Source organism: Candidozyma duobushaemuli (assembly GCF_002926085.2).
Source record: "Candidozyma duobushaemuli strain B09383 chromosome Unknown C_B09383, whole genome shotgun sequence".
In the NCBI taxonomy this organism is placed as follows: domain Eukaryota; kingdom Fungi; phylum Ascomycota; class Pichiomycetes; order Serinales; family Metschnikowiaceae; genus Candidozyma; species Candidozyma duobushaemuli.
Window position 1 is genome coordinate 1,563,844 of NW_020289897.1, and position 23,161 is coordinate 1,587,004.

General features: G+C 47.8%; 9 protein-coding genes across 9 annotated transcripts; 2 read left to right on the forward strand and 7 right to left on the reverse strand. All coding sequences in view use genetic code 12, as the record gives it.

Annotated features, from left to right (window-relative positions):
* Positions 1-214: 214 nt before the first annotated feature.
* CXQ87_003573 (uncharacterized protein) lies at positions 215-1,105 on the forward strand (the record flags this gene model as incomplete). The annotated part of the gene is made up of 1 exon (XM_025482048.1): positions 215-1,105. One exon carries the CDS (start codon positions 215-217, stop codon positions 1,103-1,105), a length of 891 nt encoding a protein of 296 aa, XP_025336666.1.
* A 53-nt stretch (positions 1,106-1,158) lies between these two features.
* On the reverse strand, positions 1,159-3,894 carry CXQ87_003574 (tetratricopeptide repeat-containing protein; the record flags this gene model as incomplete). Its single annotated transcript, XM_025482049.1, has 1 exon — positions 1,159-3,894. The coding sequence occupies one exon, from the start codon at positions 3,892-3,894 to the stop codon at positions 1,159-1,161; it is 2,736 nt and encodes a 911-aa protein (XP_025336667.1).
* Positions 3,895-4,016: 122 nt separating this feature from the next.
* On the reverse strand, positions 4,017-6,766 carry AKL1 (serine/threonine protein kinase; the record flags this gene model as incomplete). The annotated part of the gene is made up of 2 exons (XM_025482050.1): positions 4,017-5,298; positions 5,358-6,766. The coding sequence occupies 2 exons, from the start codon at positions 6,764-6,766 to the stop codon at positions 4,017-4,019; spliced, it is 2,691 nt and encodes an 896-aa protein (XP_025336668.1).
* Positions 6,767-7,270: 504 nt separating this feature from the next.
* Positions 7,271-9,508, reverse strand: CXQ87_003576 (origin recognition complex subunit 2; the record flags this gene model as incomplete). Its single annotated transcript, XM_025482051.1, has 1 exon — positions 7,271-9,508. The coding sequence occupies one exon, from the start codon at positions 9,506-9,508 to the stop codon at positions 7,271-7,273; it is 2,238 nt and encodes a 745-aa protein (XP_025336669.1).
* A 340-nt stretch (positions 9,509-9,848) lies between these two features.
* RPC11 (DNA-directed RNA polymerase III core subunit) lies at positions 9,849-10,154 on the forward strand (the record flags this gene model as incomplete). Its single annotated transcript, XM_025482052.1, has 1 exon — positions 9,849-10,154. The coding sequence occupies one exon, from the start codon at positions 9,849-9,851 to the stop codon at positions 10,152-10,154; it is 306 nt and encodes a 101-aa protein (XP_025336670.1).
* A 31-nt stretch (positions 10,155-10,185) lies between these two features.
* PSO2 (Pso2p) lies at positions 10,186-12,156 on the reverse strand (the record flags this gene model as incomplete). Its single annotated transcript, XM_025482053.1, has 1 exon — positions 10,186-12,156. The coding sequence occupies one exon, from the start codon at positions 12,154-12,156 to the stop codon at positions 10,186-10,188; it is 1,971 nt and encodes a 656-aa protein (XP_025336671.1).
* Positions 12,157-12,705: 549 nt separating this feature from the next.
* On the reverse strand, positions 12,706-13,446 carry CXQ87_003579 (uncharacterized protein; the record flags this gene model as incomplete). Its single annotated transcript, XM_025482054.1, has 1 exon — positions 12,706-13,446. The coding sequence occupies one exon, from the start codon at positions 13,444-13,446 to the stop codon at positions 12,706-12,708; it is 741 nt and encodes a 246-aa protein (XP_025336672.1).
* Positions 13,447-13,894: 448 nt separating this feature from the next.
* Positions 13,895-17,924, reverse strand: CXQ87_003580 (tRNA methylation protein; the record flags this gene model as incomplete). Its single annotated transcript, XM_025482055.1, has 2 exons — positions 13,895-13,957; positions 13,989-17,924. 2 exons carry the CDS (start codon positions 17,922-17,924, stop codon positions 13,895-13,897), a joined length of 3,999 nt encoding a protein of 1,332 aa, XP_025336673.1.
* A 1,030-nt stretch (positions 17,925-18,954) lies between these two features.
* CXQ87_003581 (uncharacterized protein) lies at positions 18,955-21,006 on the reverse strand (the record flags this gene model as incomplete). The annotated part of the gene is made up of 1 exon (XM_025482056.1): positions 18,955-21,006. One exon carries the CDS (start codon positions 21,004-21,006, stop codon positions 18,955-18,957), a length of 2,052 nt encoding a protein of 683 aa, XP_025336674.1.
* Between the last annotated feature and the right edge of the window lie 2,155 nt (positions 21,007-23,161).

The following is a 23,161-nucleotide window of genomic DNA, read 5'->3' on the forward strand; positions in this document are numbered from 1 at the left end:
AGTATCTCACCCACATAGCATCACCAGTGTCTCCAACAAAACCACCACCATTTCACTCCCGACTACTAAAGCCACATCCTCCGCCTCTAAGGCCCCTTTACTCCTCAATTAATTTCTTAGTCCTCTTCATCACCAGCATACACCTACCCCCAACTACTATAAATACAGCTCGGTGCGACCATCTCCAAAACCTCCACCACCTCTTCTTCTTCTCATGGCCAAACTCAAAATCATCACCGCCAAGATGGTCGCCGAGTCCATCACCGCCGCCCCGGAGTACGCCTTTATTTTCAACATCTTCGCCCAACTGTGGAACAGCCTCTACTTCCTCTTTCGTTTGGCTGCAAATCAGCAGAACTCCTTGATGTACCTCTGGATCTTGTCCCACGCCGCCTGCCTTTCTGGATTTCTTCTTTCTTTAACTTACCCTGGTGCTTACGACGTTGCCGTCGCCGGCTGTTTGGTTACATACGCTTTGGCAGTGCACCGTCAGTTGAAGTTTATTTTGAGGGACGACAGAAACCTCAAAAACAGAGCACCCATTTCGGACTTGCTCCGGGGTGAAAACACCGTGCTTTTGGCTACGGCGCTCTTGATGGCAAATTCAACAGCTTCGCCAGTGAAACTCCTTCCTTTTGCCACTTACGCCTCCATGAACTTGGTGTCGTTTCTTCTCGATCTGTTCCCCAATACAGCCTTCACCAAAACGTCAATGCCGTTCTTGCGCTACGTCGAAACGTCCTTGTTGAACTACATGTGTTACTGGGATTACGCCGTGATGGCGGTGTATGCGTTGGAATGGTACCAGCAAGGAACGGGCTGCTGGTTGTGGTTCTATATGGTCACCTGGCTCGTCAAGTTGGAGATTTCCGAACTCAGCAGGAAATCCTTGCACGGCCTTGTGGAGATGCTGGCTTCTGCAGCTAACGCTCTGAAACTCGATTTTCTTGTCTCCACAGCCACGGAGACTCAGGCAGCCTTGTCGGTGTTGATTCCCACAAAAGAGAACCTGCCGGGATACATCCCATCCCTGGCTCTCTCGAGGGACCGAGCCGACTCTATGATGTTCGACACCTTCTCGATCATCAACGACGTCGATAGGTAGTCTCCAGGTCCCAGGCCTCCCAATTGTTAGTTTGTTTTCTTGATCGTTGTAGACTAGTTCTTGAGCTCGTCTCTCATGGCAATAAGCGACTCCCAGCCTTCAGAACCCTCCCACATGTTTTTGCCCTTGGACATGAGCGAACGAACGGCGGTTCTGGCCTTGTATTTCCAGTCCTTGCAAACAACATCTCCAGCACCGTGCTTGCCTGGCATTTCACCGAGAGATTCGTAAGCAGAAACCAAATCGGAACAGGCCTCCACGGCGTCCGTCCAGATCTTTCCATCAGTCTCAAGCTCTGGTCTCTGAGAAGTAGCTCTGAAACCCTTTTCGTGACATTCGAGTGCAGCCCATGGTCTCTTTCTCCAGAGCTCTACTTTGCTGACGATTCTCCAGCATCTGGCCAGGTGGTTGATGACGCCCGGCAAGATATTGCACACGAGGTCGATGCACGATTTCTGGAAATGGGTCATTCTGGTGTCTTCGTCAGGATAAGGCTCCTCCATGAGGATTTGCACGAGCGTTTCGATGACAGGCAAGTCCACAACCGTCTCACCGCCGGACTCCTTTCTGATTTTCATGAGCTCCTTGGTGGCATGAAGAACGTCGTTCCACTCTCCCAATTTGGCAGCCACCGTAAGGTAGTTTTCATAAATCCTCCACGACCTGTTTGCACCTTCACCTTGCTGCAACGCTTTCTTCAAAGCACTAAAAGCCTGTTTGGTCTTGTCGAGTCTCAAAAGGGCACTGGCCAAATTGGACCAGGCATGCGAGTTGGTGTCGTCAAGAGAAACACATCTGGTGAAGGCCTCAGCAGCCAACTCAAACAGATTGGTTTCGAGACCCATGCAGCCGTAGAAGAACCAGTTTTCGTAGGAAAGAGGGCTCACAGAAAGACACTGGTGCATGCTTTCAATAGCATTTGTGTAGTCTTTCTTTGCGTAGTAATGACGGGAAAGAGATGCCTTAGCCTTGGGGTATCTGCCAACTTCCCATGCTTTTTCCCAGTACGAAGGGTCCTGCTTGATGTCACCGAGAATACTGATGGCTCTGGCATCTTCAGGGTGGGCATTTACACGATCCACCAAAAGCTGTTCAGCGAGGTTTTCTTCTTCAACAGCAGCATAGCAAAGCGCAGCCTCCACAACCATACCGAGTCTCTCGTAAATAGCAATAGCCAGCTTCAACACACCCAAAGACATGTACTTTTCAGCAAGTTTAGCGTCTAGACTCCACTGGGCCATCAACGGCATCTGGTGGACGAATCTGAGTCTCGAAGCCACAGATGTCTGATTATCTTCAGCCTGAGGCAACACACGAGATTTGATCTTGATGCCGATTTCCTCGACCAACGAGGTCATTTGGAGAATACCTCTCTCCACGGTTCTGGCTTTGCCGGTTTCAAGAACCGATCTTTCCCAGAGGGCTCTACCAAAAACGAGCCAGTTGATGTTTGCAGACGAGGAGTAGACAATTCTGTTGACAACAGCGGAGAGTTCTTCGTCGACCAAGGTATTTCCCAGTGGGGAGGTTTGTCTCAAAGTGGTGAGTCTGAGCAAAAGCTGGACGTTGTCTAGATCACTCAATGGCGGCTGGTTATTAGGATCAAGTTCCTTGAGCAGATCAGGTACCTCTGAGGAAAGGGCAACTGGAAACAACCGATCATCTTCAGAATCCTCAGATCCGCCTTCAAAATCGATCTTGATCTTCTTGGACGCCTGTTCGTCCTTCATGTCCACGTCGGCCAAACTCTCGTATTCTGGCTTTTCCAAAAGCAAATCGGAATTGAGCTCAAACGCCTCTGGTGCCTCGTTCTTCAGTTCTCCGTAAACCAGGTTCTCAGCGGACTTTGCCAAAAGAATCAACAGGGCAGTGTGGAATGTCTGAAACTTTGTTCTCTTCGCCTTGGCTCCTGTCAATGCAAACTGCAACTGAGACACTTCTGCGGCCTTCTTCAACATAGGTTCAGCCAAGTGTTCCGTTTGAGCATGAATGCCGTTTCTAGCGTTTTCTAGTAGGAAGATCAATTGCACGAATTTTTGAAGTTCAACGTCAGCGGCGCCACTGGGAACTAGCCAATTGACAATGGGCTGTTGAAGAAGAATTGAGCTGATCGAGGCTAGCGTGTCTGAAGGTTCAGAAAGAACAGAAAGGTGAACCTGTAAAGCACGAGCTCTCCACCATGCAAGAGAGGCCGTCACAGGCGAGTCTCCTAGACTTTTCACGGCAGCGGCTGTACTTCCGGAAACTTTCTCCAAATCCAAAGCATTGCCCTCGGCAAGACCCTCCACGTTCATGAGTTTCTCGAAAATCACCAATGATAGAAGAAGTAGCACAGGCTCGTTCATGAGGTCATAGGCCAGTTTACCTTCGATGCTGAGCAAACGGACACACTCTTTTTGAAGCAAAGTCTCGTCAACTCCATCAAAAATCAACTCTCTAGCGGTAAATCCAATTTCAGGTCCGGTGAAGTTTGCCTGGATATATGTTTGAAGAAGACCTATAGCGAGAAGCTGGAGGTTCAAAGCCGACTGGGGACCGTTTTGTGTGGAGATTATGTAATCAGCGTAGGTGAATAAAGCAGATTTGAGATCGCCAGATTCATTAATTTCAACCTTTTTAGTTTGGCTTATCTGTTGGAGTTGTTCATGGACCCATGCTGCGGATCTGCCACCCACGATTTCCTTGATGACACGTGACACAGACAGAAGATTAGAATCACCAGTTTCTGGCAATTTATTCTCTGGAACTAATAACAAAAGCCCCAGTAGGAGCACATTCAACTCGTCCATGGCTACTGGTGGTTCTACAGTGGTCGCGATGATCTGCGAAAAACACCATCCTCAGAGCACTGCATACCGTGGGGTATGCCTTTTCTATTAGATTCTAGTACATCAGTACCGCTGCAACGATATCAATCGCCAAAGAATGACCGCCGCTTGTGTTCGCTGTGCGTGCTGTCGCTGCGGCGATGTTCGCTCAGCTTACGGGATTTCCGAAGCGAGTTGCGGATCGACAACCGGCTCATCTCCAGCTGCTGGTTCTCGTCATCAGAAGCAAAGTCAATCACCTCTTCCTTGACGGCGAAAGGCTGACCGGGGTTCTGCGACAAGCTCTTCTTCATTTTAGGCTTTCTCTTCTCCTCTTTGTTGTCCAAGTCCACAAGGACCTCCTCGACCTGCTTGCGTGCTGGGTGGGGCGGAAGCGGTGGAGCATCCTCTGAACTTTCACCCGACGAGAGACCAACTTCGAGCTCAATGAGGTTACGATCAAGTTCAAGCGAAGGACCTCTGCTGCCAGTTGGTGGCTGTGGTGGTTGCTGCGGTTGCTGCTGCTGCTGCTGCTGCTGCTGCTGCTGCTGTGGTATTGACTGTGCTGACGAAGGCAAGGAATCATTCAATGACAATTGACCGATGTTCATATCCTCCATTGTGGGAGCCGCCACTGCCGGCATGGGGCTTCTTCCTTGCTTCAATGATTCGCCCCAAGGGTTGGCGCCCTTACGACTATCTTGTAAAGGCACAGTACCCATACTGTAAGAATGCGAGTGATTAGGCTTCTGCGCCAACGTGGCCGACAGGTCCATCGAGAGAGATCCTTGCAAATGCGAAGGCCGCTGCAAACCATTGCTTATGTTATCATATTGGGATCTTGGCTCTGGCGCTGGTGCTTGTGTTGCAGGTTCAGCGCCCTTAGTGGTGCCCTTCTGAACATTGAGCTCACTCTTCACCTGTGCTGCTGGCTGTTCGTAGAAGTAGTCCTTCGCACCTTCATCCGTCTTGGGCGGAGGAATTGGCTCTTTGGATGATGTGGATGGAACGGAGGTGCCGGCGGTATCGCTGGGTCCGGTTTTCGAAGCAAAGATATCATCCACTAGCTTCTCGGCATCCTTGTCGATCGCTTGCGATGGCTTTTCCCAAGCATGTGTAGATTCAAACTCGGTGGGCCTCTTCAAGTCAGGGTCTTGCAGATGCTTGCGACTGCCTGGGGCACTAGGGCCCAGCCCAGTTTTCACACTAAAGTCCAGGGACTTTCTGTGCGTCGAGGCAGACGCCGACTTCACAACATCGTCGTTGAGAGCGTCCAAAGATGGGTACCGCTCCTCGGCATTAGCCAACTTGGATATCTCTTCCAAGTCTTGCTCCAAATCGGCAGATCCATCCGCAGATCCATCGGCATTCCCGTCAGCATCCCCTCTGATTGCTGGTCAACAGGGTAAGGGGTTTCCTTCAGGATTGGGAATGGATTATTGGACGAGTTGTATTGGTGGTTCAATTGGGCAAGGTTTGCCTGAGAGTCGTTCTTGATTGAAGAAACCTGGTGCAACTTGCTCTTTTGTGAAACAGGAGACGAGGCTGCAACAAGTGGAGAGCCCTGAGGAAGAACATGACCCTGCTTGGGGACCTGTGATGCAAGGTAGGGCAGTTGAGTGGCAGCATCGTGGCTAACTGAGACTGCGGACGCCTGAGCGTGTTGCTGAGATGCAAGGGATGCGGATGATCCGTGTGCTTTGATGCTAGGGCTAGGAATATTCAGCACACTTGGCAGCAAATTGTCGATGGATGGTTGCTGAGACAGGGAGCGCTGGGACGAGGATCTCTTGGGCTTTTGCAGCTCCTGTTGAGCCTTGATCTTGCGCATTTCGTACTCTTGCTGCTTCTGCTGCTGTTCGAAATAGAGCTGCTGCTGTTTGCGGAGCTCCTCCTGTTTATGCTGTTGCATCTCATGCAAGGCTTGGAAGTTGTAAGGTCCCGCGTGGTAGAAGTCCTCGACATCATACTCCTCAAGCTTCTGCCCCGTCATCTGACAAAGGAGCATCAAGATCTGCACCACATTAGGTCTATAGAGCGGATTCTCTTGGAGCATGATGATAATGAGATTCTTCAAGTCGCCCGAGAATTCCGGCTGGGGCAAGAACTGAAATGATGCATGGAGGATGGCAATGTCACCCTGGGCCTCAAAGGGCGTCGTGTAGTAGCAAAGCTTGTAAAGGAAACACCCCAAGGCCCAAATATCCGATTTCTCGTCAATTGGCTGGGCACGGTACAAGTCGACCATTTCGGGCGCCCGGTACTGCGGAGTTGTTTGGTAAAGGATGTCGTGGCTCAATAGCTGAAACTCACGCTGGTCTTTTGGAGGCCGGATCGGAACCGACACGGAGCCAAAGTCACAAAGCTTGAAAACGTTCTTGGCGTCTATCAAGACGTTCTCAATCTTGACGTCCCTATGTATGAGTTTGATCTTGTGCATTTCGTAAAGCCCCAAGGTGATATCCACCATGATCTTGAGGATCTCCTTCTCGGTCAACTTCGTACGGATGCGGGCGTTCATGTACTCCAACAACGACTTGTTCGGACACAACTCCATTAACACAAGCACCTGGTACTGGCCGTCAGCCAATCTCTCGGCATTGGAATCGTAGTAGCGCACAATGTGTTTGGCCAGGCTCAACGTCTTCATGACATCCACCTCCTTACGTAACGCATTGAGTCCGCTCTTGTCCGGAACTATGACCTGCTTGAGGCAGCCCACCTCCGTGTCGTCGTGAGGAGGATCCATGGTGACTTCGTAGATCTTGGAGAACCCGCCCTCAGATAAGAAACGCACCACGTTGACCTTGTGGCTTCCCACATTGAGGGAGGTGCCTTCGGCGATGTTAGACATGGCTGGAAAGGGAAGGCACTGGCGACAACGTCTGGCTAGGAATTGTGGCTTCGGTGCCTAGATAAGATTGAATAGCAGGCGATATCATGTATCGCACTGGGCTGTGATTCTGGCGCGCGCACGACCAGGGTGTTGGGTAGACGAGACGGAAACGAGACTCGAATGCAACGAAAAGGAGCAGATGATGAGGGGTTCATATATTTGAGAGATTGGAATGATCTCTCTTTGGTTTTGTGATTTCGGCAGCGGTTGTATTCATGTACTTGTCCCGATAATGCTATGCGCATCCGTTTGCAGCCAATCTGGGAGCAGGTGTCCATTGTTTCCTAGTAGTTCCGAAAATGGCTTTCCACCGATTTCTGCCAGATCCTTTTTTCAAACACTTGTCAAGGATCGCTTTTTAGGCGGGTTGCAGCGGACTTGTCACGCGCCTGCTACGCCTCGGTTTCCTGCGGGTTTGCAGCCATTTTAGCGTTTGCAGCCGCTGCGGTTTTAGCCACAAAGCTACTTTTTGAAATGGTCCTTCAAGATCAAGGCGATCTCGTCGTAGGCGTACGGAATGAAAACAATCTCCTTTCCGGACGCGTTTTTGGTGAGGGAACACATCTTGTGCTCGACGTATTCGCCTAGGATGCTTCGGAAGTTCATCTCGTTGGAGGTGACGTACTCCTTGAGACACTGATCGTAGAGAGCCTTGAACTCAACACCGAGTTTGATAGAGCCACGAAGACCAGTTCTTCCTGATTTTGAAGCTGTAGATTCTTCGAGCACCTTCAATTGCATCTGCAGCAAGACCCGGTAGAGATTCTGAGCATTGGAGCTCAAGGACGTCAAAACGTATTTGGCACCCTTGCTTCCCACAAAACGCTTGGAACGGCCCATGCTGAGAACATCCTTGAAGGAGAGCTCCACTCCGTACGGCTTATATGTGGTGGCATCATGCCAGAGGAAGTTGAAGTTCTTGAAACGGTAGAGGTCCCACAAAAGACTGGCATTGACATTGTCCACCGACGTGAGAAGCCATACGTCTGGGAGGGAGGCCAACTGAGAAAGGATGTTCTGTGACCGCTCGTCTCTGAATGCCTCGCCATCAATATTATGAACCACGAGAATGAGCTTGGGTTTCACGAGACCAAACTCAGCGTGGTGGGTGACGTGCTTCTTCATGTACGACACTAGAAATGGGAATGCTTCACCAATGTGTTTCGGCATTTTGATGTTCTTCTCTTTTCTGATTTCTGGCGTTACTATCGCCAGGGCAATATCGTGGATCACCAGTTTGAGCTTGGTAGCCGGGTTGTAGCCGTTCACCACCATCACCACTGGATACTCGTCATCTTCAAGCAACGTTTGCTCGTACCAGTCGAGCAAGTAGTCGTTGACGAAATCGAGAATCAAATTCGCCTTGGAGCCGATGCCGTAGAAATTGAGATTGTATCCCTGGCTCAACTCGAAACACCATTGGTGGTATAGCTTTTTGTGGAGCTCATTGAGAGCGTTTCTTTCGTTGTGGTGAACAAGACTGCCTAATCTGACCATGGGTAAGAATTCGTCGTAGTCGAGCTCGGGAGCTTTGGAGCTCAATGCACTGGAAGAAGGTCTGAATCGAAGATTGTGCTGCTCAAAGTAACCTTCACTTCCTTCCAAGAAGTAGGCTCTTTCGTCGGTGAGGCGTCCAGAGAAATTAGTCTGGATATGGGAGTCTGGGAAGTATTTTTTCACATATTCCTGGTCTTTGATGTTGCCCTCCAGGTCCACCTCAGGTACCGGGAGGGGCTCAAAATGTTGGATTGGTGTGGCCTCAACTTGCTCCTTCTTCGGCTTATCAAGACCACTGATCAGAGGAATGTAGGAGAACGTGCTGTCACCGGTATTATCAAAATTGAGCGCAATGGACAGCTCAGCTTTTGAGGGAGATGACTCCTTGCTGACCGTTTCCTGTTTATCCTGGAAAAATTCCATGTCGTCCATGTGGAAGATACTGTGCACTTTGCCAGTGACCTTTTCCTGTTTACTGGGTCTGCCCTTCTTGGTTCTTCTTTCGATGGGCGTTTTTCTCACCTTTACAGGAGTCGGCAGCTCCGCCGGCGGAGTCTTCTTGGGCTTTCGTGGAGTGGTTACTTTCTTAGGTGATTTCTTAGGCGATTTTTGGGGCTTTTCTTCCTCTGACTCTGAGAATTCCTCATCCTCCTCATCTTCTTCTTCCTCTTCACTCTCATCCAGACTGGCTTCCTTCTTAGGACGCCTTCGCCTTTGTTCCCTCAATTCAGCTTGTCGTTTCTTCTCTTCTTCCTTTTCAAGGGCTCGTTTCTCAACCACGGCTCTTCTTTCTCTGCGCCTGGGAGTCAATTCCACGGGCTGGGGCTTTTTGACTTCTTCGCCTTTTCTGGGTCTTCCCCTCTTTCTCTTTGGCGGCGTAGGAGGTGCCAGTTCTTTCGAATCCTCTATAATCTTCTGTGCTAGGTTGAGCTCTTGTTCTCGAAGTACACTGTCAATTTCATCGTGATCTTCGTCCATGAGCCTTGAATAAGTAGTATGTGCCTTTTTTCGAGCAGAATTATCTAGATCTTCTGTACTTCGTTTAGCAGGCAGCCTTATTCCAATCGGACGCGTGGGTGTTTTGGCTGGTGATTCGAGACCATCCTCGGATTTGATTTGAGTTTCATTGTTGGAGCCATTTTTCACATTTTCCCGGCTATCTTGAGCCTCCAGGGGATGGCGCAAGTCTGGAATTTCGGCCATTGATGAAGTATGGGGAAGTCTTCCTGGTTATCAAAAAGCGGTAGATCTTGGAAAGTAATGTATGTGTCACGTGACCATTTTTCAGGAACACTCATTTACAGCCTCCCCATGTGCTCTACATCAATTCTGTATAGCTACAAGGGCAAGTTAAAAACAAATGTAATGGTCCTCATACCTTCCATAATTACATACAACGTGGTGGCGCAGAATTGGGGCCTACAAGTTGCAAACTTGATCCTGCGCACGTGATCAAACTGTCTCATCGCTGCACATCGAATTTCCACCTCCTACATCAACCTCGAGATCCAGAATGCTTTCGTTCTGCCCGTACTGCTCAAACATGCTCTTGATGTCGCATGGTGAGGATGGCATGAACAAGCTTCAATGCAACACGTGTCCCTACGAGTTCCGGATTCTGGGATTCCAGATGTTCGAGCGTAAGGTGCTACCCAGAAAGGAAGTTGACGATGTTTTGGGAGGTGATGGTGCCTGGGACAATGTCGATCAAACAACGGCACAGTGCCCATTGGACTCTTGTGGTAACGACAAGGCATACTTCTTCCAGTTGCAGATCAGATCGGCCGATGAGCCTATGACGACTTTCCTCAAGTGTACCAAGTGTTCCCACCAGTGGAGAGAAAATTAGCATTTGTTTTTTGGTATTTCATTTTATTGCATCACCCTTTGGTGGACTGGAGGCTCATAGAAGCCCAGCCCATTGGGTCCTCGAGAAGTCTTCGAGAAAAATGGTCGATTTGGATCTGGTCGGGCTCCTTTTCGGAGCGAAAGAGAATACTCGACTGAGAACAGGACAGGGAAAGCGAGTCGACTTTTTTTGGTTTAAGCGACTCCTCATATGTGTTGAAGGAGGATCTGACGAAGGATCTTTGGAGGCCTTTGTTGAGAGGCTGGGAAGACTGTGTTTCTTGAACAACACTCCCAACAGAAGCCTTCTCTGCGCTGCTACTAGAAAGAGCCCGCTTCATATGGAAAATATCCGACAGGCTCGAGCAACTATCTGTATCATAATCACTAGAGCCTCCCAACGTGGAGTCGAATTTGCGCATGTACTTTGGCGATTCGTAGTCTCGCTTGTAGCCGGGGAGATTGTGCTTCTTGTAGTACTTTTCCTGCTGCTCCTCAATAAATTTTCTGTAGGAAATGTCACTGCGGCCTTCAGTGATCTTTTGAAGTCTGAAGTCCTTTTTGCGTTTGTTGACAAAGTCCTGTTCTTCGGCAGAGCGCTTCTCTTTGAAGGCGGAGGCCTGAACGACTTTTCGGATATTGATGAGAGCCACTTTTTCTTCCTTTATTTTCTCGACGAACTTCTCTTCTTCCTTGCATTCATCAGCGTTCCAGCGATCAACCGTGGACACGGGGCGGTCGGCGATCTCAGGTCGGAGGTCTCCATTGAGGAGTTTCTGCTCCTCGTCAAATGCAAATATCTCTCCCTGGCAGATATCACCAAAGAGGCGTTTCATGCTGAAACCGTTCACCCACAGGCCTTGGTCCTCTGTAGGGAATACTTGTCTTGGACGAAACATGGACACCAAACGGGCCGTTTCAGAATAGGATGAGTGTCTCGCAAAGACAAGTTTTATGTCAGCCGGTAAAAGCTCGGCCCCATTTTTGGGTAACACCCACTGCCGATCACGTAGCTCGTAGATCCTAGTACCAGCCTTGGTCTCTCTGAGCATACGCAAATTGGCTTTTTCAGTCACACGGAGGGAATCGAGACGTAGAGGGAAACAGGCCCCTGTCATATCCATAATGTTGAAATTGACGCATTGTTTGATTCTCACAACGAAACGGTCGCTCGGTATGTCTGAGCATCCTTTGGGACAAACATGGAAAATGCCATTTGTAAAGCTGGCCAGTCTGTAGCGCTCAAACGCTGTTGCTAAGCTGGGACCGTTTACAGGGTCATGTTTTGAGACAACCTCGACCTGCTTTCGTAGTATGGGATCGCTGATGTGAAGAGCGCTTCTGAAGTAGCTGGTGATGAAGGCCCAAGCATGGTCGAACCCTAGCGTGGTGTCCTGAAAACAATATGCAATTTCTGGATCTTTTGGAAATTCTTCAAGAAGACGAATGGCAGCGTGGATTCCAGCATTTTTTGGAGGTATCTCTATGTACGGCTCACTGCGATAAGAAAAGGTCATATCCGCATAAATATTGTCCAAAGTCTTCATGCCGTTTATGTACGGGAATAGCAGCGGGTACGTATTCAAAGACAGTATCCACCAATCCTCTGCTCGAAGGTCTCCCGTACATAGCACATTTGACGATTCAGACTCAATCAAGAACATGGATGCACCAAGGCAGTGATGAGCAGGGAGCAATGTCACAGTTACCAAGCAAGTGTCATTTTCAGATCCTTCAGAAGATCCTAGTGGCCGAAGCTCCACTTCAAACGGTTCATTGAACCTTTTTGTCTCCAAAAGCGGAAGGATCCTCTGGTAGTCCTTCTTCAATGATAGTAGTTTCTTCGTTTCCACAGAACAAAACACCTGGCCTCCAAAGGACTTCAGAATGAGCCCGACGAGATGATCTGAATGGCAATGAGTTAGGAGAAATGCCGAACAGCCAGTGTTGAAACGATCCACCCCTAGTAAAGGGAATTCCCTAATCCGTCCATCGAAGGGCATTTTTGGGATATTTTGATTTGCAAGGACGCGTTGGGGAAAATACGTCTAGAGCTTGCAAAATCGGATGAACGGAGACACGTCAAAACGCGTTATTGGTTGCTGCTTCGGGAAGCGTGTAAGGTGTATCTGAGAAGCAAGTGGTGATGGCTGCGAAATGGTGTGGTGGTTGATGTAGGAAGGACCCCGGTTGCAAAATCAATAGATTCGCCAATTTTTTTTAATGAAAAGATTCGAAATAGTGCAGAACTTCTTATAGAATTCTAAACTTTCAAGTTTCAAAACACCGCCGTTCTTCTCGCTTACGTTCTTGTATGTCAAGCTATAATGCAAGGTTGACTGGTTGCAAAATAGTGCAAAATACCAAACTCCTAATATTCAAGTCACCTTCCAAATAAAAGCTTCAAAAGCCTTGAAAGGTCGAGAAGTTACATAAAACTGAGAAAATCACTTATTTTGTTTGCGTATACGAATCCCACTCTATGCTACAGTGAATACCAGTAAAACATCCCGGGGCCGATCACCCAAAGTACATTTCTATCAAAAACCCCATCACAACTCTATCTCCCTCTCGGCATTATATGTCTTCTTGGGAGCCTTGCGGGGCTCCTCCGTTACCGTCTTCCGCTTCCTCTTACCCTCACTGGCATCCTTCTCGGCCAATTGCTTCATTACCTTCACCACCACTGCACCAATTTTACCCTGTTCAGCACCAGACCCGCCAAGTGGTTTCGGAGCGCCCCAGCAGAAACGCACAGGGTACTTCTTTTCTAGAACCACAAGAGCCGCCGTTTTGCTGGACTTGCTGATTTTCACGCTCTCGAGCTTTTTGGCAAACTTGTCAGCTTCACTTCTAGATTCAAAAGTAACGAAGCCACAGCGTGCCCGGTGGGCTATCTTTGTCGAGACCGGGCCAGCCAACTTCTCACAATAGTCCTTCACCACGTACTGGGGTATCTGCGGGTCGAAGCCAAAAACAAAGAAGCTTTTTAGTTCTTCATCTGATGATGCAAGAGTCGCTCCAAACGGTAGTTTTGCCACAATCTGTGAGAGGTCTTTAGCTGAAGCTGATTCTTGTTCTTGAGTAGCGACAACAGCAGGTTTCTGCTTCCCTAGCTTTTCGGCCAACGTGGCCAATATCTCCTTTGCTTTCTCCTTTTGCCCCTCATTCTTGAACCCCTGCAACTCCTTCTTATCAGCCATAATCGCCTTGACTTCTCTGTTCTTGCTCTGCTCAGCTAGATAAGGATTCTCGATTCCGGCCATCTTCAACGCAGCATCCCTGAATTCCATGGGGATTTTGAAATAAACATCGACAAGACAACTCTGACAGCAGTTTCGTATTTTCAGACAGGTTCCACAAACAATGGTTTTCTTCATCTTCTGGCCCCTTGGTCCTGGCCATCTATAAACAGTGAATGGTCTCGTACAAAGCTTGCACTCTTCGCCACCGGGCTGCCGGATCATTTTGATGTTCCGTTCATCCGGAACTAGGCAGTCCAGGCATAGTTGTGGGAATTCGGACATGGAGTTTTGGTAGTAGGTAAGATGCGATGAGTGTTGATCTTCGCGATAAGAGATGCAGATGAGGTTTGCGAAAGTGCACTAAAGGTGCAAATTTAGGGCGTGGTGATGAGAGAGAAAAAAAAAAAAAAAAAAAAAAAAAAAAAAAAAAAAAAGAATAAAAATGTATGCTGAAAATGCTAAGAATTGATTATTTGAGCTATTGCTTCTTTCGACTCTAAACGCTATTGGTGAGTGTCTGCAAATCAGTGATAGCAGCATCCGATGCTTGCAAGCGCTTCTAATAGTCTCTCTCTATCTGCCTCGGAGACCAAGTTCATCAATTTGTGCAAACTGACATCAAACAGGTAATCGTACTCCCAGGATTTGAGAAGCGGTGATGTTTGAATGATCTGCAACACTTTATCAACATCCTCACTGACTTCTATCTTGGTTCTTCTTGAGAACTCACAATGCACCGTCACCTCATTGATGTAAAGATCGTCCCTATCGAGATCCAACTGGTCCTTTTTTATGAAGTCTTCGAACCCAGTTCTATACAGCGTGAGAAAGTTTCTCAATATGGATCCTTCTTTTCCACTGAAATTGCCATGAGCCTCAAGGGCCTTTCTGAAGATATAAGTCGTACTGCAATCACTCGATAAATTGAAGCAACGGCTCAAAACGTCCGCAGCCCTGCGACGAGCGGGTCTATACTCTGACTTGCATGAAATAAGCAAAAGGACAATAACATCTTCGATGTAGTCGCTATCGAGCTGTTCTTTCAGCCTCATGAGTCTCTCCAACACCTTGACACAAAGGAGAGTCGTCTCGTCTGTTTGATATGACTGTATATACCTGGCAAGTTGCAAAGTATCTGGAAGACTCTGAGCAGCAAGATCAAGGATTTGAAGTTCTTGTGACCACTTTGTATCGAGCGTCTTGATCCGTTGGTTGGAACCTGTTACCAATAAAAGCTCAATAACCTTCACACGTATGTAACTCCATGTCAGTGGTACTTGTGCTAATTGCTCCAATGTCTGCCTTAATCTCTCACTCATTATTTCATGCTTTTGGCAACACTCAATCACCAGTTCTTGAATCTCGTATGCATCGCTTTCAAGTGCAAGAAGAAGAAGGTCCTCTGCCACCTCGACTTCATCGTTTTCGAGGTGATAACGGTGCAAGAGTTTGATCACCTTCGCTAGAGTCGAGTGTTTTGCCCTATTCGGCCTGATGCTTTCTCCTATTAGCAGTTCCACAAAGAAATCTCCAAGAGGCTCCACCAATGATAGTGGAAGATCCTCTGGCAACATGTCGAGCCAAACTGAGAAGACCTGCCAGTTGTTAAGCTTCAGGACAAAATGAAAAACATCTCTCATGTTTTGATCATTTATGCGTACATCTTGAGATAGTTTCGATGCGAGCAAGAGAAAACCATGGATCTTGTTCATCGAATTCGAGGAGTAGATACCTGTGATGGAATGCTGAGTAGCCTTTTCCCTGTTCGACATCAATGCCATTTTATACAACACCCTAGCGGTCATTTCTCGTATTTTCCACCTCTGGTGACCCAAGTAATTGTCTTGGAGCAAAGTGTAAAACCTGTTGGAGAGACCTTCGTCAGTACCATTCCATTCAAGTCTCTCCAAAATGGTCAAAATGGAAAGAATGCTCTCTACTGAGCCTCCTTCGTTTTCCCCAAATTTCGATAAACGAGAGTAAAATTTATCATCAAGGTCACGGTACATGCTAAAGAAAACAGATGTCTTCATGCCAGAGAGCAGATTGCCAACCATGTTTGTGCCAAAGATCCTGTTTTGAAGCGAGGTGAAGAGCATCAAAGCTGCGTTCTTGATCGACCATTCTGGTGAGTCGATACTTTCCAATGCTAAGCTGAGCGCTTTATTTAAGTACCTTTTCGCTGATGAGAACAAGGCTGATTCCAAGAATAGATGTTTGATGCAATTAAAAGCGTGAACCTGGGGAAATCCTGATTTGGCACGGTCTTCTTCTCTGAGGGGAATTTTGGTATATTCAATGAGCATCTTCATGGTGGAATCAATTATGCCATCAACATCACCGTTTTTCTTGTGGGCCATGATAGCTCCGGTGATTAGAAAAGGTAGTCCACCTGATCTTCTTGAGACAAACTGAGTTTTTGCCTTGATGAGGTTTAAACTTTCATGGAGCCAAACCTTAGGGTAGCCTTCAAGACCTGGGCTCTCCAAACAGACAACACAAGCAGAGACATAGGTATTGAAAACAGCCATAAAGACACCTCTATGGGTTATGTTGCTGAGCTGGTCTCGAGTGAGCTCACAGGCTTCTAGGAATAGTTCGTGATCGAGAAAGATAAAAGAGGATTTCTTGTTCAACGCAATCATTGTATCCAATAGAAGAGCAGATTCGCGGATAGGTCTCCATGATGAAGCTTCTAGACCATCGCTATCTTCCAAGGTCTCGAATGTCGTATTGGATTTGTATTGCTGCCACAGGTTCTGACAGCATTTGAGAAGACATCGAACAAGTTCTGTTGAGTATGTCTCTTGTTCCAAGAAGAAATCTGGTAATGTTTGGAAGGCTTTGGAAAAGAATGTGTAAAAGCCGTGTGGAGATTCTCCATTGACTTGAAGGAGTCTTTCCTGGAGTAGTTTTATAAATTCGAGTAGCTTTGGTGGGTTCCTTGAGTAATGAGTCGCAAGAAGCAAGAGCAAATTGACGTTTTCATCGCTCTTTCTGCCTTGCACAGATTTCAAAGCTTCTATGGAATTGTTCAAGTAGTCGAAGAAGAGGCTGCTCAGCTCATCAAACAAAAGGCCACTAGGGCATGTTTGAAGTAACTTTCTAGCCTTTCCTCTGATATCCTCATAATTGTTCGTCGTGAAGCGAAGCATGACGGAAATAAAGGATGGTGTGAACACTTCCAAAACTGGTATGAGGTTTTTCTGCTTTCGGGTGTTCTTACGTGCCACCCCGTCGAATTCTTCTTCAACCAAAACTTCAAAGAAGTCAAATGCAATGAGTAGCAGCAGGTAGCTTGAACTTGGTGAAAGCTTCATCAGAAAGTATCTCAAAAGTGATTCAAGTGCTTCTTTGATGGCCTCTGGTGAAGACTCTCTATTGTGAATGTAGCAGTCCTTTAAAGAGATGACGGCTTTTCTGATCGTAGAGGAGAATGCATCTCGTGTCTCAGATGACCTTGAATCCTCCACAAATCCCTCAAGTATACACTCATCAGTGAGGAGTCTGAGAATGTGTGGTGAAGGTATACGACTTGTTTTAATCGTTGAAACCACTAGTTGCATGGCCGAAAGACGTATGCTCTCAGTGTCGGAAACCAAAAGCTCAAATACTTCGCTTTCGGTCAAGATGCCGCTATCAATAGGATCCTTCGATTTTGAAAGTTTCTGGCTAACATTTAGCACAGAGAGAAGAAGCTCTGGCTGAGATGCATCTATATGGTTCTTGATAAGGATCTCAACGGAATTGGGTGTCATTCTGAGCAATATGGGAAGTAAATGCTGGATGATGTTTGACGAGGCTTTTGGGCTCTGGAGACCTGAAACAACAGGATTTGCCCAGTAAGTGACAAACTCGCCTTCTGAGAAGTCTGTTTGTAGATTCTGAAGCAAAGCCGCTAGGCATTTCGCTGAAGCATTGGCAACTGCTCCAGATGCACAGGCTGAAACGAGCACCTCAAAGAAACCTGGATCATTCTCCTTGAAGCCCTGAGAGACGTGGGGACATTCTTTCGCTAAGATCTCGATTATCTGGAAATGCTCTTTTTTGAGTGACAGGTTCTGGAAAGTCGAAATGGCCCATTTAGAGCAAAGCTCGTCACCCCTGGTTCTATCCAACAAAAGTAGAAGCTGAACGAGTCTTCGTAGGAGTCCCAAACCAGCATTAGCCTGAGCTCCATGAGAAAAGTTGAGCGATCCAGTGACCCAATTGAAGACTGAATGTGAAAAAATGTCGTTCAAAGGTACCAATTTTGGGTCTGCTCCGGCCTTGAGCGCTTGAACGGCTCGTAGGTACCAGATCAGTAGGGCATCAGCTGCCTGAAGGTTTCTTTTGGGTGCTTCATTGGAGGGTTGACTGAGGAGGGTGAGAATGTCTTTTTGAATCAGCCAAAACGAGGAATGCAAATTCAGCAGCGAAGGTGATATCTTGATGAGTTTGGCTTTTATATCTGCTATATTGCTGCCATTCTGGTTCGTTTCACTCATGCCATTAGTAGTAGAAATCAGACTAGCGATGTTGGGCATGTGATGCTGGTCACGTGTGGGCATCACCAGGAAGAGGCTACCAAGATTAACGTCGTATTAGAAATTTATAGCTTTTATTGGCGTATATTGATAAGAGTTTCATTTATATGGGGATTGGTGTTGGGATGCACGTCGTGAAGATATTTGTGTGGACTCACCTGTTCACACTGTGGAGGCTAAGTTCACCACCACGAAAAAATACGTCAAAAAACCTAATCTGATGGACATGAGATTGACCCCTGTTTTGATTTTTTCTTCTTTATTCACATCCTCTCTAAGTTTTCCAAAACTTTTGTCGCCGAGCGATTTGGTAAACCGCTGGTCCAATCAGACTCCCTCTTCCTCCAGCCGAGATTAGCTCCCAATCAGTAACTAAAGTACGAAATTAATCTCTTATTTAACTAATAGGGGTCGCCCACATGGCACCTTGCGGAAGCGGCTAACCTTCTTTCATCAAGACATACATTGTGCCAGAGCTTAAAGGATAAGCATGGTGTGCTAAATGCAAGCTGCTCGGGTAACAAAACGTCAAAAAGGTGTCACCTTCTGAAAGAAGAAAATGGAGCCGGCCTCTCGGTTGGCAGATGTTTCTTGGAAATTGGGTATTTTTGGAAGTTGACAAGAACCATCAATACAGGTACTTAAACTAGTAGAGAATGTACGCCCACCAGGGCACCTTTTTAACAATTCCCTTCTGGATTCGGGCACTCAAAACGTAGGGCTCGGAGTCTAGAATAAAATTCCCGCCTTCGACAAAAACAGAAGGCGAAGGCCTCGGGCTCCATTGTAGAAACCGTAACCATCTCCATATCTCCACAATCCTCTGGCGCCAGAACAAATTCAGAACCATCCATTTCTGCCCCTACCAAAACGGCTTCCCGTATTGTGGCGAAGTGCTTTAGAAACAGTGCATCACGTCATCGTCAAGAACGTTGCACCGCATGAGTTATGAATCCCAGCAACAACCCACTACACAAAACCTCTAGTCAAACGTGAATAAGCACTAAATACAAATTAAAAATTACAACGCTCAGGCCTTGTTGCCTCTGAGCTGGTGGCCCCATTTCTTCAAGTACTTGAAGATCAAATCGTCGTCCTTGGAGTTGACCTGGACGTAGTTATTGCCCTTGTTGAGCTTCTCGGCCTTACCAATAGCTCCAAGCTCGCCGTCGTCGGCACCCATGGCCTGGACCTCCTCCAACTTGTGGTCTCTCAAGCAGAAACCAGCGAAAAGCATAGGAACACACAAGCAAAGACCGACGATACACAAGAGTCTCTGGACGTCGGCGTAAGCGAACACAACGGCTTTTCTGGCTGGGGTGCCCCAAGTGTGGACATCGATAAAGTTGTATGGCTTCTTGTAGGCCTGTTTGGCCAAGGATGTATCCACACCCATTTTCTTCATCTCGTCGACGATGGTGTCGTACATTCTCTGGGTCCACATGACACCAGAAACACAGTCACCGAGAGCAGAGCCGAATTTGTAAGTAGCCATGTAGACACCGGTGACGGAGGCCATGTACTCGTGGTCAGTACAAGACTGGATGGAGACATCGATAGTACGAGCGAACAAACCAGAACCGAAACCGAAAACAATCATGGAGCCCGTGACACCGTCAACGAATCTCTTGTCGTGAATACCGTCGTTGGAACCACGGAAGTAGTAAAGCATACCGGTGCCGATGAACCAGAGCGAAATACCAGCGAGAATGAAACCCTTGGTTCTCCTGACACGAGCAACCACCAAACCAAGAAGAGGACCCACAACGGCAATCATAAACGAGTTCAAAGAACCGATTCGGGTGGCAGTGGCCTTGGAGGCGTTCATTCCGACAAGCAAAACGGGGTACATGTAGTCGTGAGGCATCAAGTAGACGAACTTGTAGAACAAACCGATACACAAGGCGGCAATGACACCACGGTCCTTCAAAAGAGGGAAGGGGAAAATAGGGTGGGTGGCGCCTCTGAGCTCCCAGTAGACGAAAACAGGAACCAAGCAGAAACCAATCACCAATGGAGCAATGACGTAGGCATGTCCCCATTTGGAGGTGGTACCACCAGCAAGAGTCAATGGCACCAAAATGAAACCAACGCAGATGGTGAAAAGGAAGATACCCATCACGTCGGACAACCAGAAGAACTCCCTGAGGTAGTAGTAGCTTCTGATGAAGAAGGCCCTGATGTTGCTGGAAAACTTGTGGTTGCTGCTGCTTCTGACCTCGGCGATTCTGTTGTTCATGTCAACGTAAGAGTCCTGTTCTTCCTGGCAAAGATCAATGAAGGCCTGCTCCTTGCGCATCTTGAGTCTGGTCCAGATCAAGCAGCACATGATGGGGATGTTGGAAAGCGGGAAAATGAAAGCCCACATACCGATGGAGTACTGCCACGAGTAGTTGTCGGTCAAGTTGTCCACAATGTTACCGGACACCCAGGTGTTGATGATGTAGGGACAGGTGACGATGGAAATGGCGAAAAGTCTCCAGTTCATCTGGGAGTTATCGGACATGATCAAACGCAACATGACCTTGATACCGGCCTGGCCAAAAGCGTCGATAACGGCACCAGCAGCGAATCTGGAGAGCTCGCCGGATTGCGACTCGATCAAAGACCCCATGGCCTTGAAAATCACGGCAACCAAAAGCAACTCGACACGACCGTACATGTCCGACATTCTGGCGAAAAATGGCAAAGAAGCAGCAGCCACCACCGATCTGATCACAGCGATAGTGGACAAAAGCGAGTGGTCAGCGAAACTGTTGGTGGCGTAGGAAGTAAGCACTTTTCTGATACGAGTGTCCAAGGTGAAAACATAGGCAGAGCAGAACAAGCAAAGGTAAAGAAGCACACAGTTACGCTTGTTCTTGTAGTGCTCGGACAAAAGCTCGTTCTTTCTCACACCAAACGACTTGGTCGAACCAATGACGATTTCCTCCGAGGAGGTGTCGTTAGGGAAGGACTTCTCTTGAGCAGAGCCATTGTGGCCCAACTTCTCGTCGGAAGAAACTGAGTGAGCCGTTTGGGTGTGCTCGTTGGAGTTCCTTGTCTCCACAATTGGAGAGCTGGTTTTCTCAGGAGCGGACATGGTCGTTGGTGATGAAGAAAAACAGGGCAGGTCTGGTCTACTTAAATATCTGATCCGATCAGACAAGGCAACACAAAGGGATTTGGCGAAACCGACTTCGGGCTTTGCAGCCACTCGTGTGTTTAGCTGCACGGGAGAAAGCCTGCAGCTGTGGTGTGGGATAAATTATGCGGCACATTAGCGCTGAGGGCCAATCAGAGGGTGGTTTAGCAAAGCGGGCCCATTGCTTTTTTCTGAATTAGTGGATTGACATTAGACACTGACACCGGTTTTGAGTGGCATATGCATGGGCCGCTGCGCGCAGCAGTCAGAACCTGCGTGTGCCGCATTCCCTGCAGGCGTTTGGCTGGTATTCGTGTTCTGTGTGCACTCCGTTGACAGCTAAGAGGGGGCGAGAACGCAGTACAACGTCAAGTGGTTTTTCCGGGGCCTTAGCGAGAAGTGGGGGCGGGGCGCACAAGCCCCTTCAAAAGCGGCTGGCGTTTTGAATTTTTTGATTTTTCTGGTAATTCTACTTGTATTTTTCACCGTGAGCACGTTTCACCCAACCCGGGCAGGCTGAAATGAGCGCTTATTCACACTGTGGATTCCCAAAGTGAGCGCAATATTATGTACCCTGTAGAGCGCTTTTGTGCCGACAAGGCCCACCACTGGCTGGAAAGCAACGCTGTACGGCCGCTTGTCAAAAAAAGATCCGTTATCTGATCACGTCAACTTTACCCGGTTGGCTTTTCGCCAATAGCACCTTCTACTGAGTCCGGCTCGTGGAATGCCGATGGCCTTCCAAAAGGCCGTTCCCTGCTTGGTCGAGACCTTTGTGTCCTTCTAGTTAGGATCCTCAGAAGCTGGTGCAATAGTGCGTAGAATTGATAATCCGAAATGTCTCGTGAAATGAATGTTAAGATCTACCTGAGGTAGTTTCTATAGATAGTTTTTCCTCTAGTAAAAAGATACCAATTGAAAAAATTTTTCAGTTGACGGCGCCATGCACAGTCTGTGGGGGACCAGTAAACCTAGCTTGTCTTGCTGGTCCAGGGCTCTCCTTGACAGGAAGCCAAGAAAAAGGAAAGTCAATGACAGTTTCTGACATGCGTGAGGGAGAGTATATTGAAACTATACTAGGGAGTTGTACTAAATGTAAAGTCCACGCGGGCGGACCCCGCCACTCCATGTAGACTGTTTTCTTCTCTTCAGATTCTTCGTTCACAGTGCTCTTGGTATCGAGATGAAACTGATGGGAAGTGAAATTTCCACAAAACCGGTTTTGTGCCACCTCGTAGACACCTGCCAAACCGCCTCTGTGCAGTATGCGGCGTCAGGCCGCCTCATGCACCAAGGGTGTCTTTGAAATCAGGAACAGTGGCTTCTGCCTGATAACCCCGGCGGTATCTGCTTTGCATGGAACATATAGCCAATTGGTGAGAATAGAGAAATCTGCAGATTTTTTTTTCTTGTGACTGGTTGCCGAATCGGTTGCAGTATAACCGTTTCCAAACCTGCCTTGACGTCTTTTCGCCCGCATAACCATTACGGGCGTCGCCTAAGCGAGAATCCCAACCAGTACGCCGTAGCCATATCGGAAACCCGGGTATCGGTGCATGGCAATCCTGAAATCAATACAACACTTTTACAAAAAAACGCCCACAATTGTAACTTTAAAGTTTCACCATTCAGTCTTTTTTGTGACATGTTGAAGCGCCCGGGGTGCGCCTGGTCGGATTATCAAATTGCGCTTATAAGCCTTGTCTGACATGCCGGTCGGGATGTAGTTTTTCCAGGGATGCGAGTGGCTGAACCCGGAACGGATACTGGCATGAAGTTGTGAAAAATCTGATAATTTTGGTGAGTGGTTTTTCTCTTTTTTTCTTGTCACTTCATTGTTTTTGGTTTTCATTGGCTGCATGGCATACTCTACTAGCATCCCGGAATAACAGGACCACAAGGGTGGGCCTATCGGCGCCGCAACTCCATTTTTCAGCCGCCGACAAATCAAATAGCCCATGATGACCAGAAACTCATTTTTTTCAAGCTCTCTGCTCGTCTGCGTGTCGTTTAAATTAGGTTAGCGACTTCTGTCGCAGATAAGATGGTGCGGCACCAATTAATAAAAGCCTCTCTTCAGGAGATGGCCTTGCTTTAATTGCTATTGGCTCTA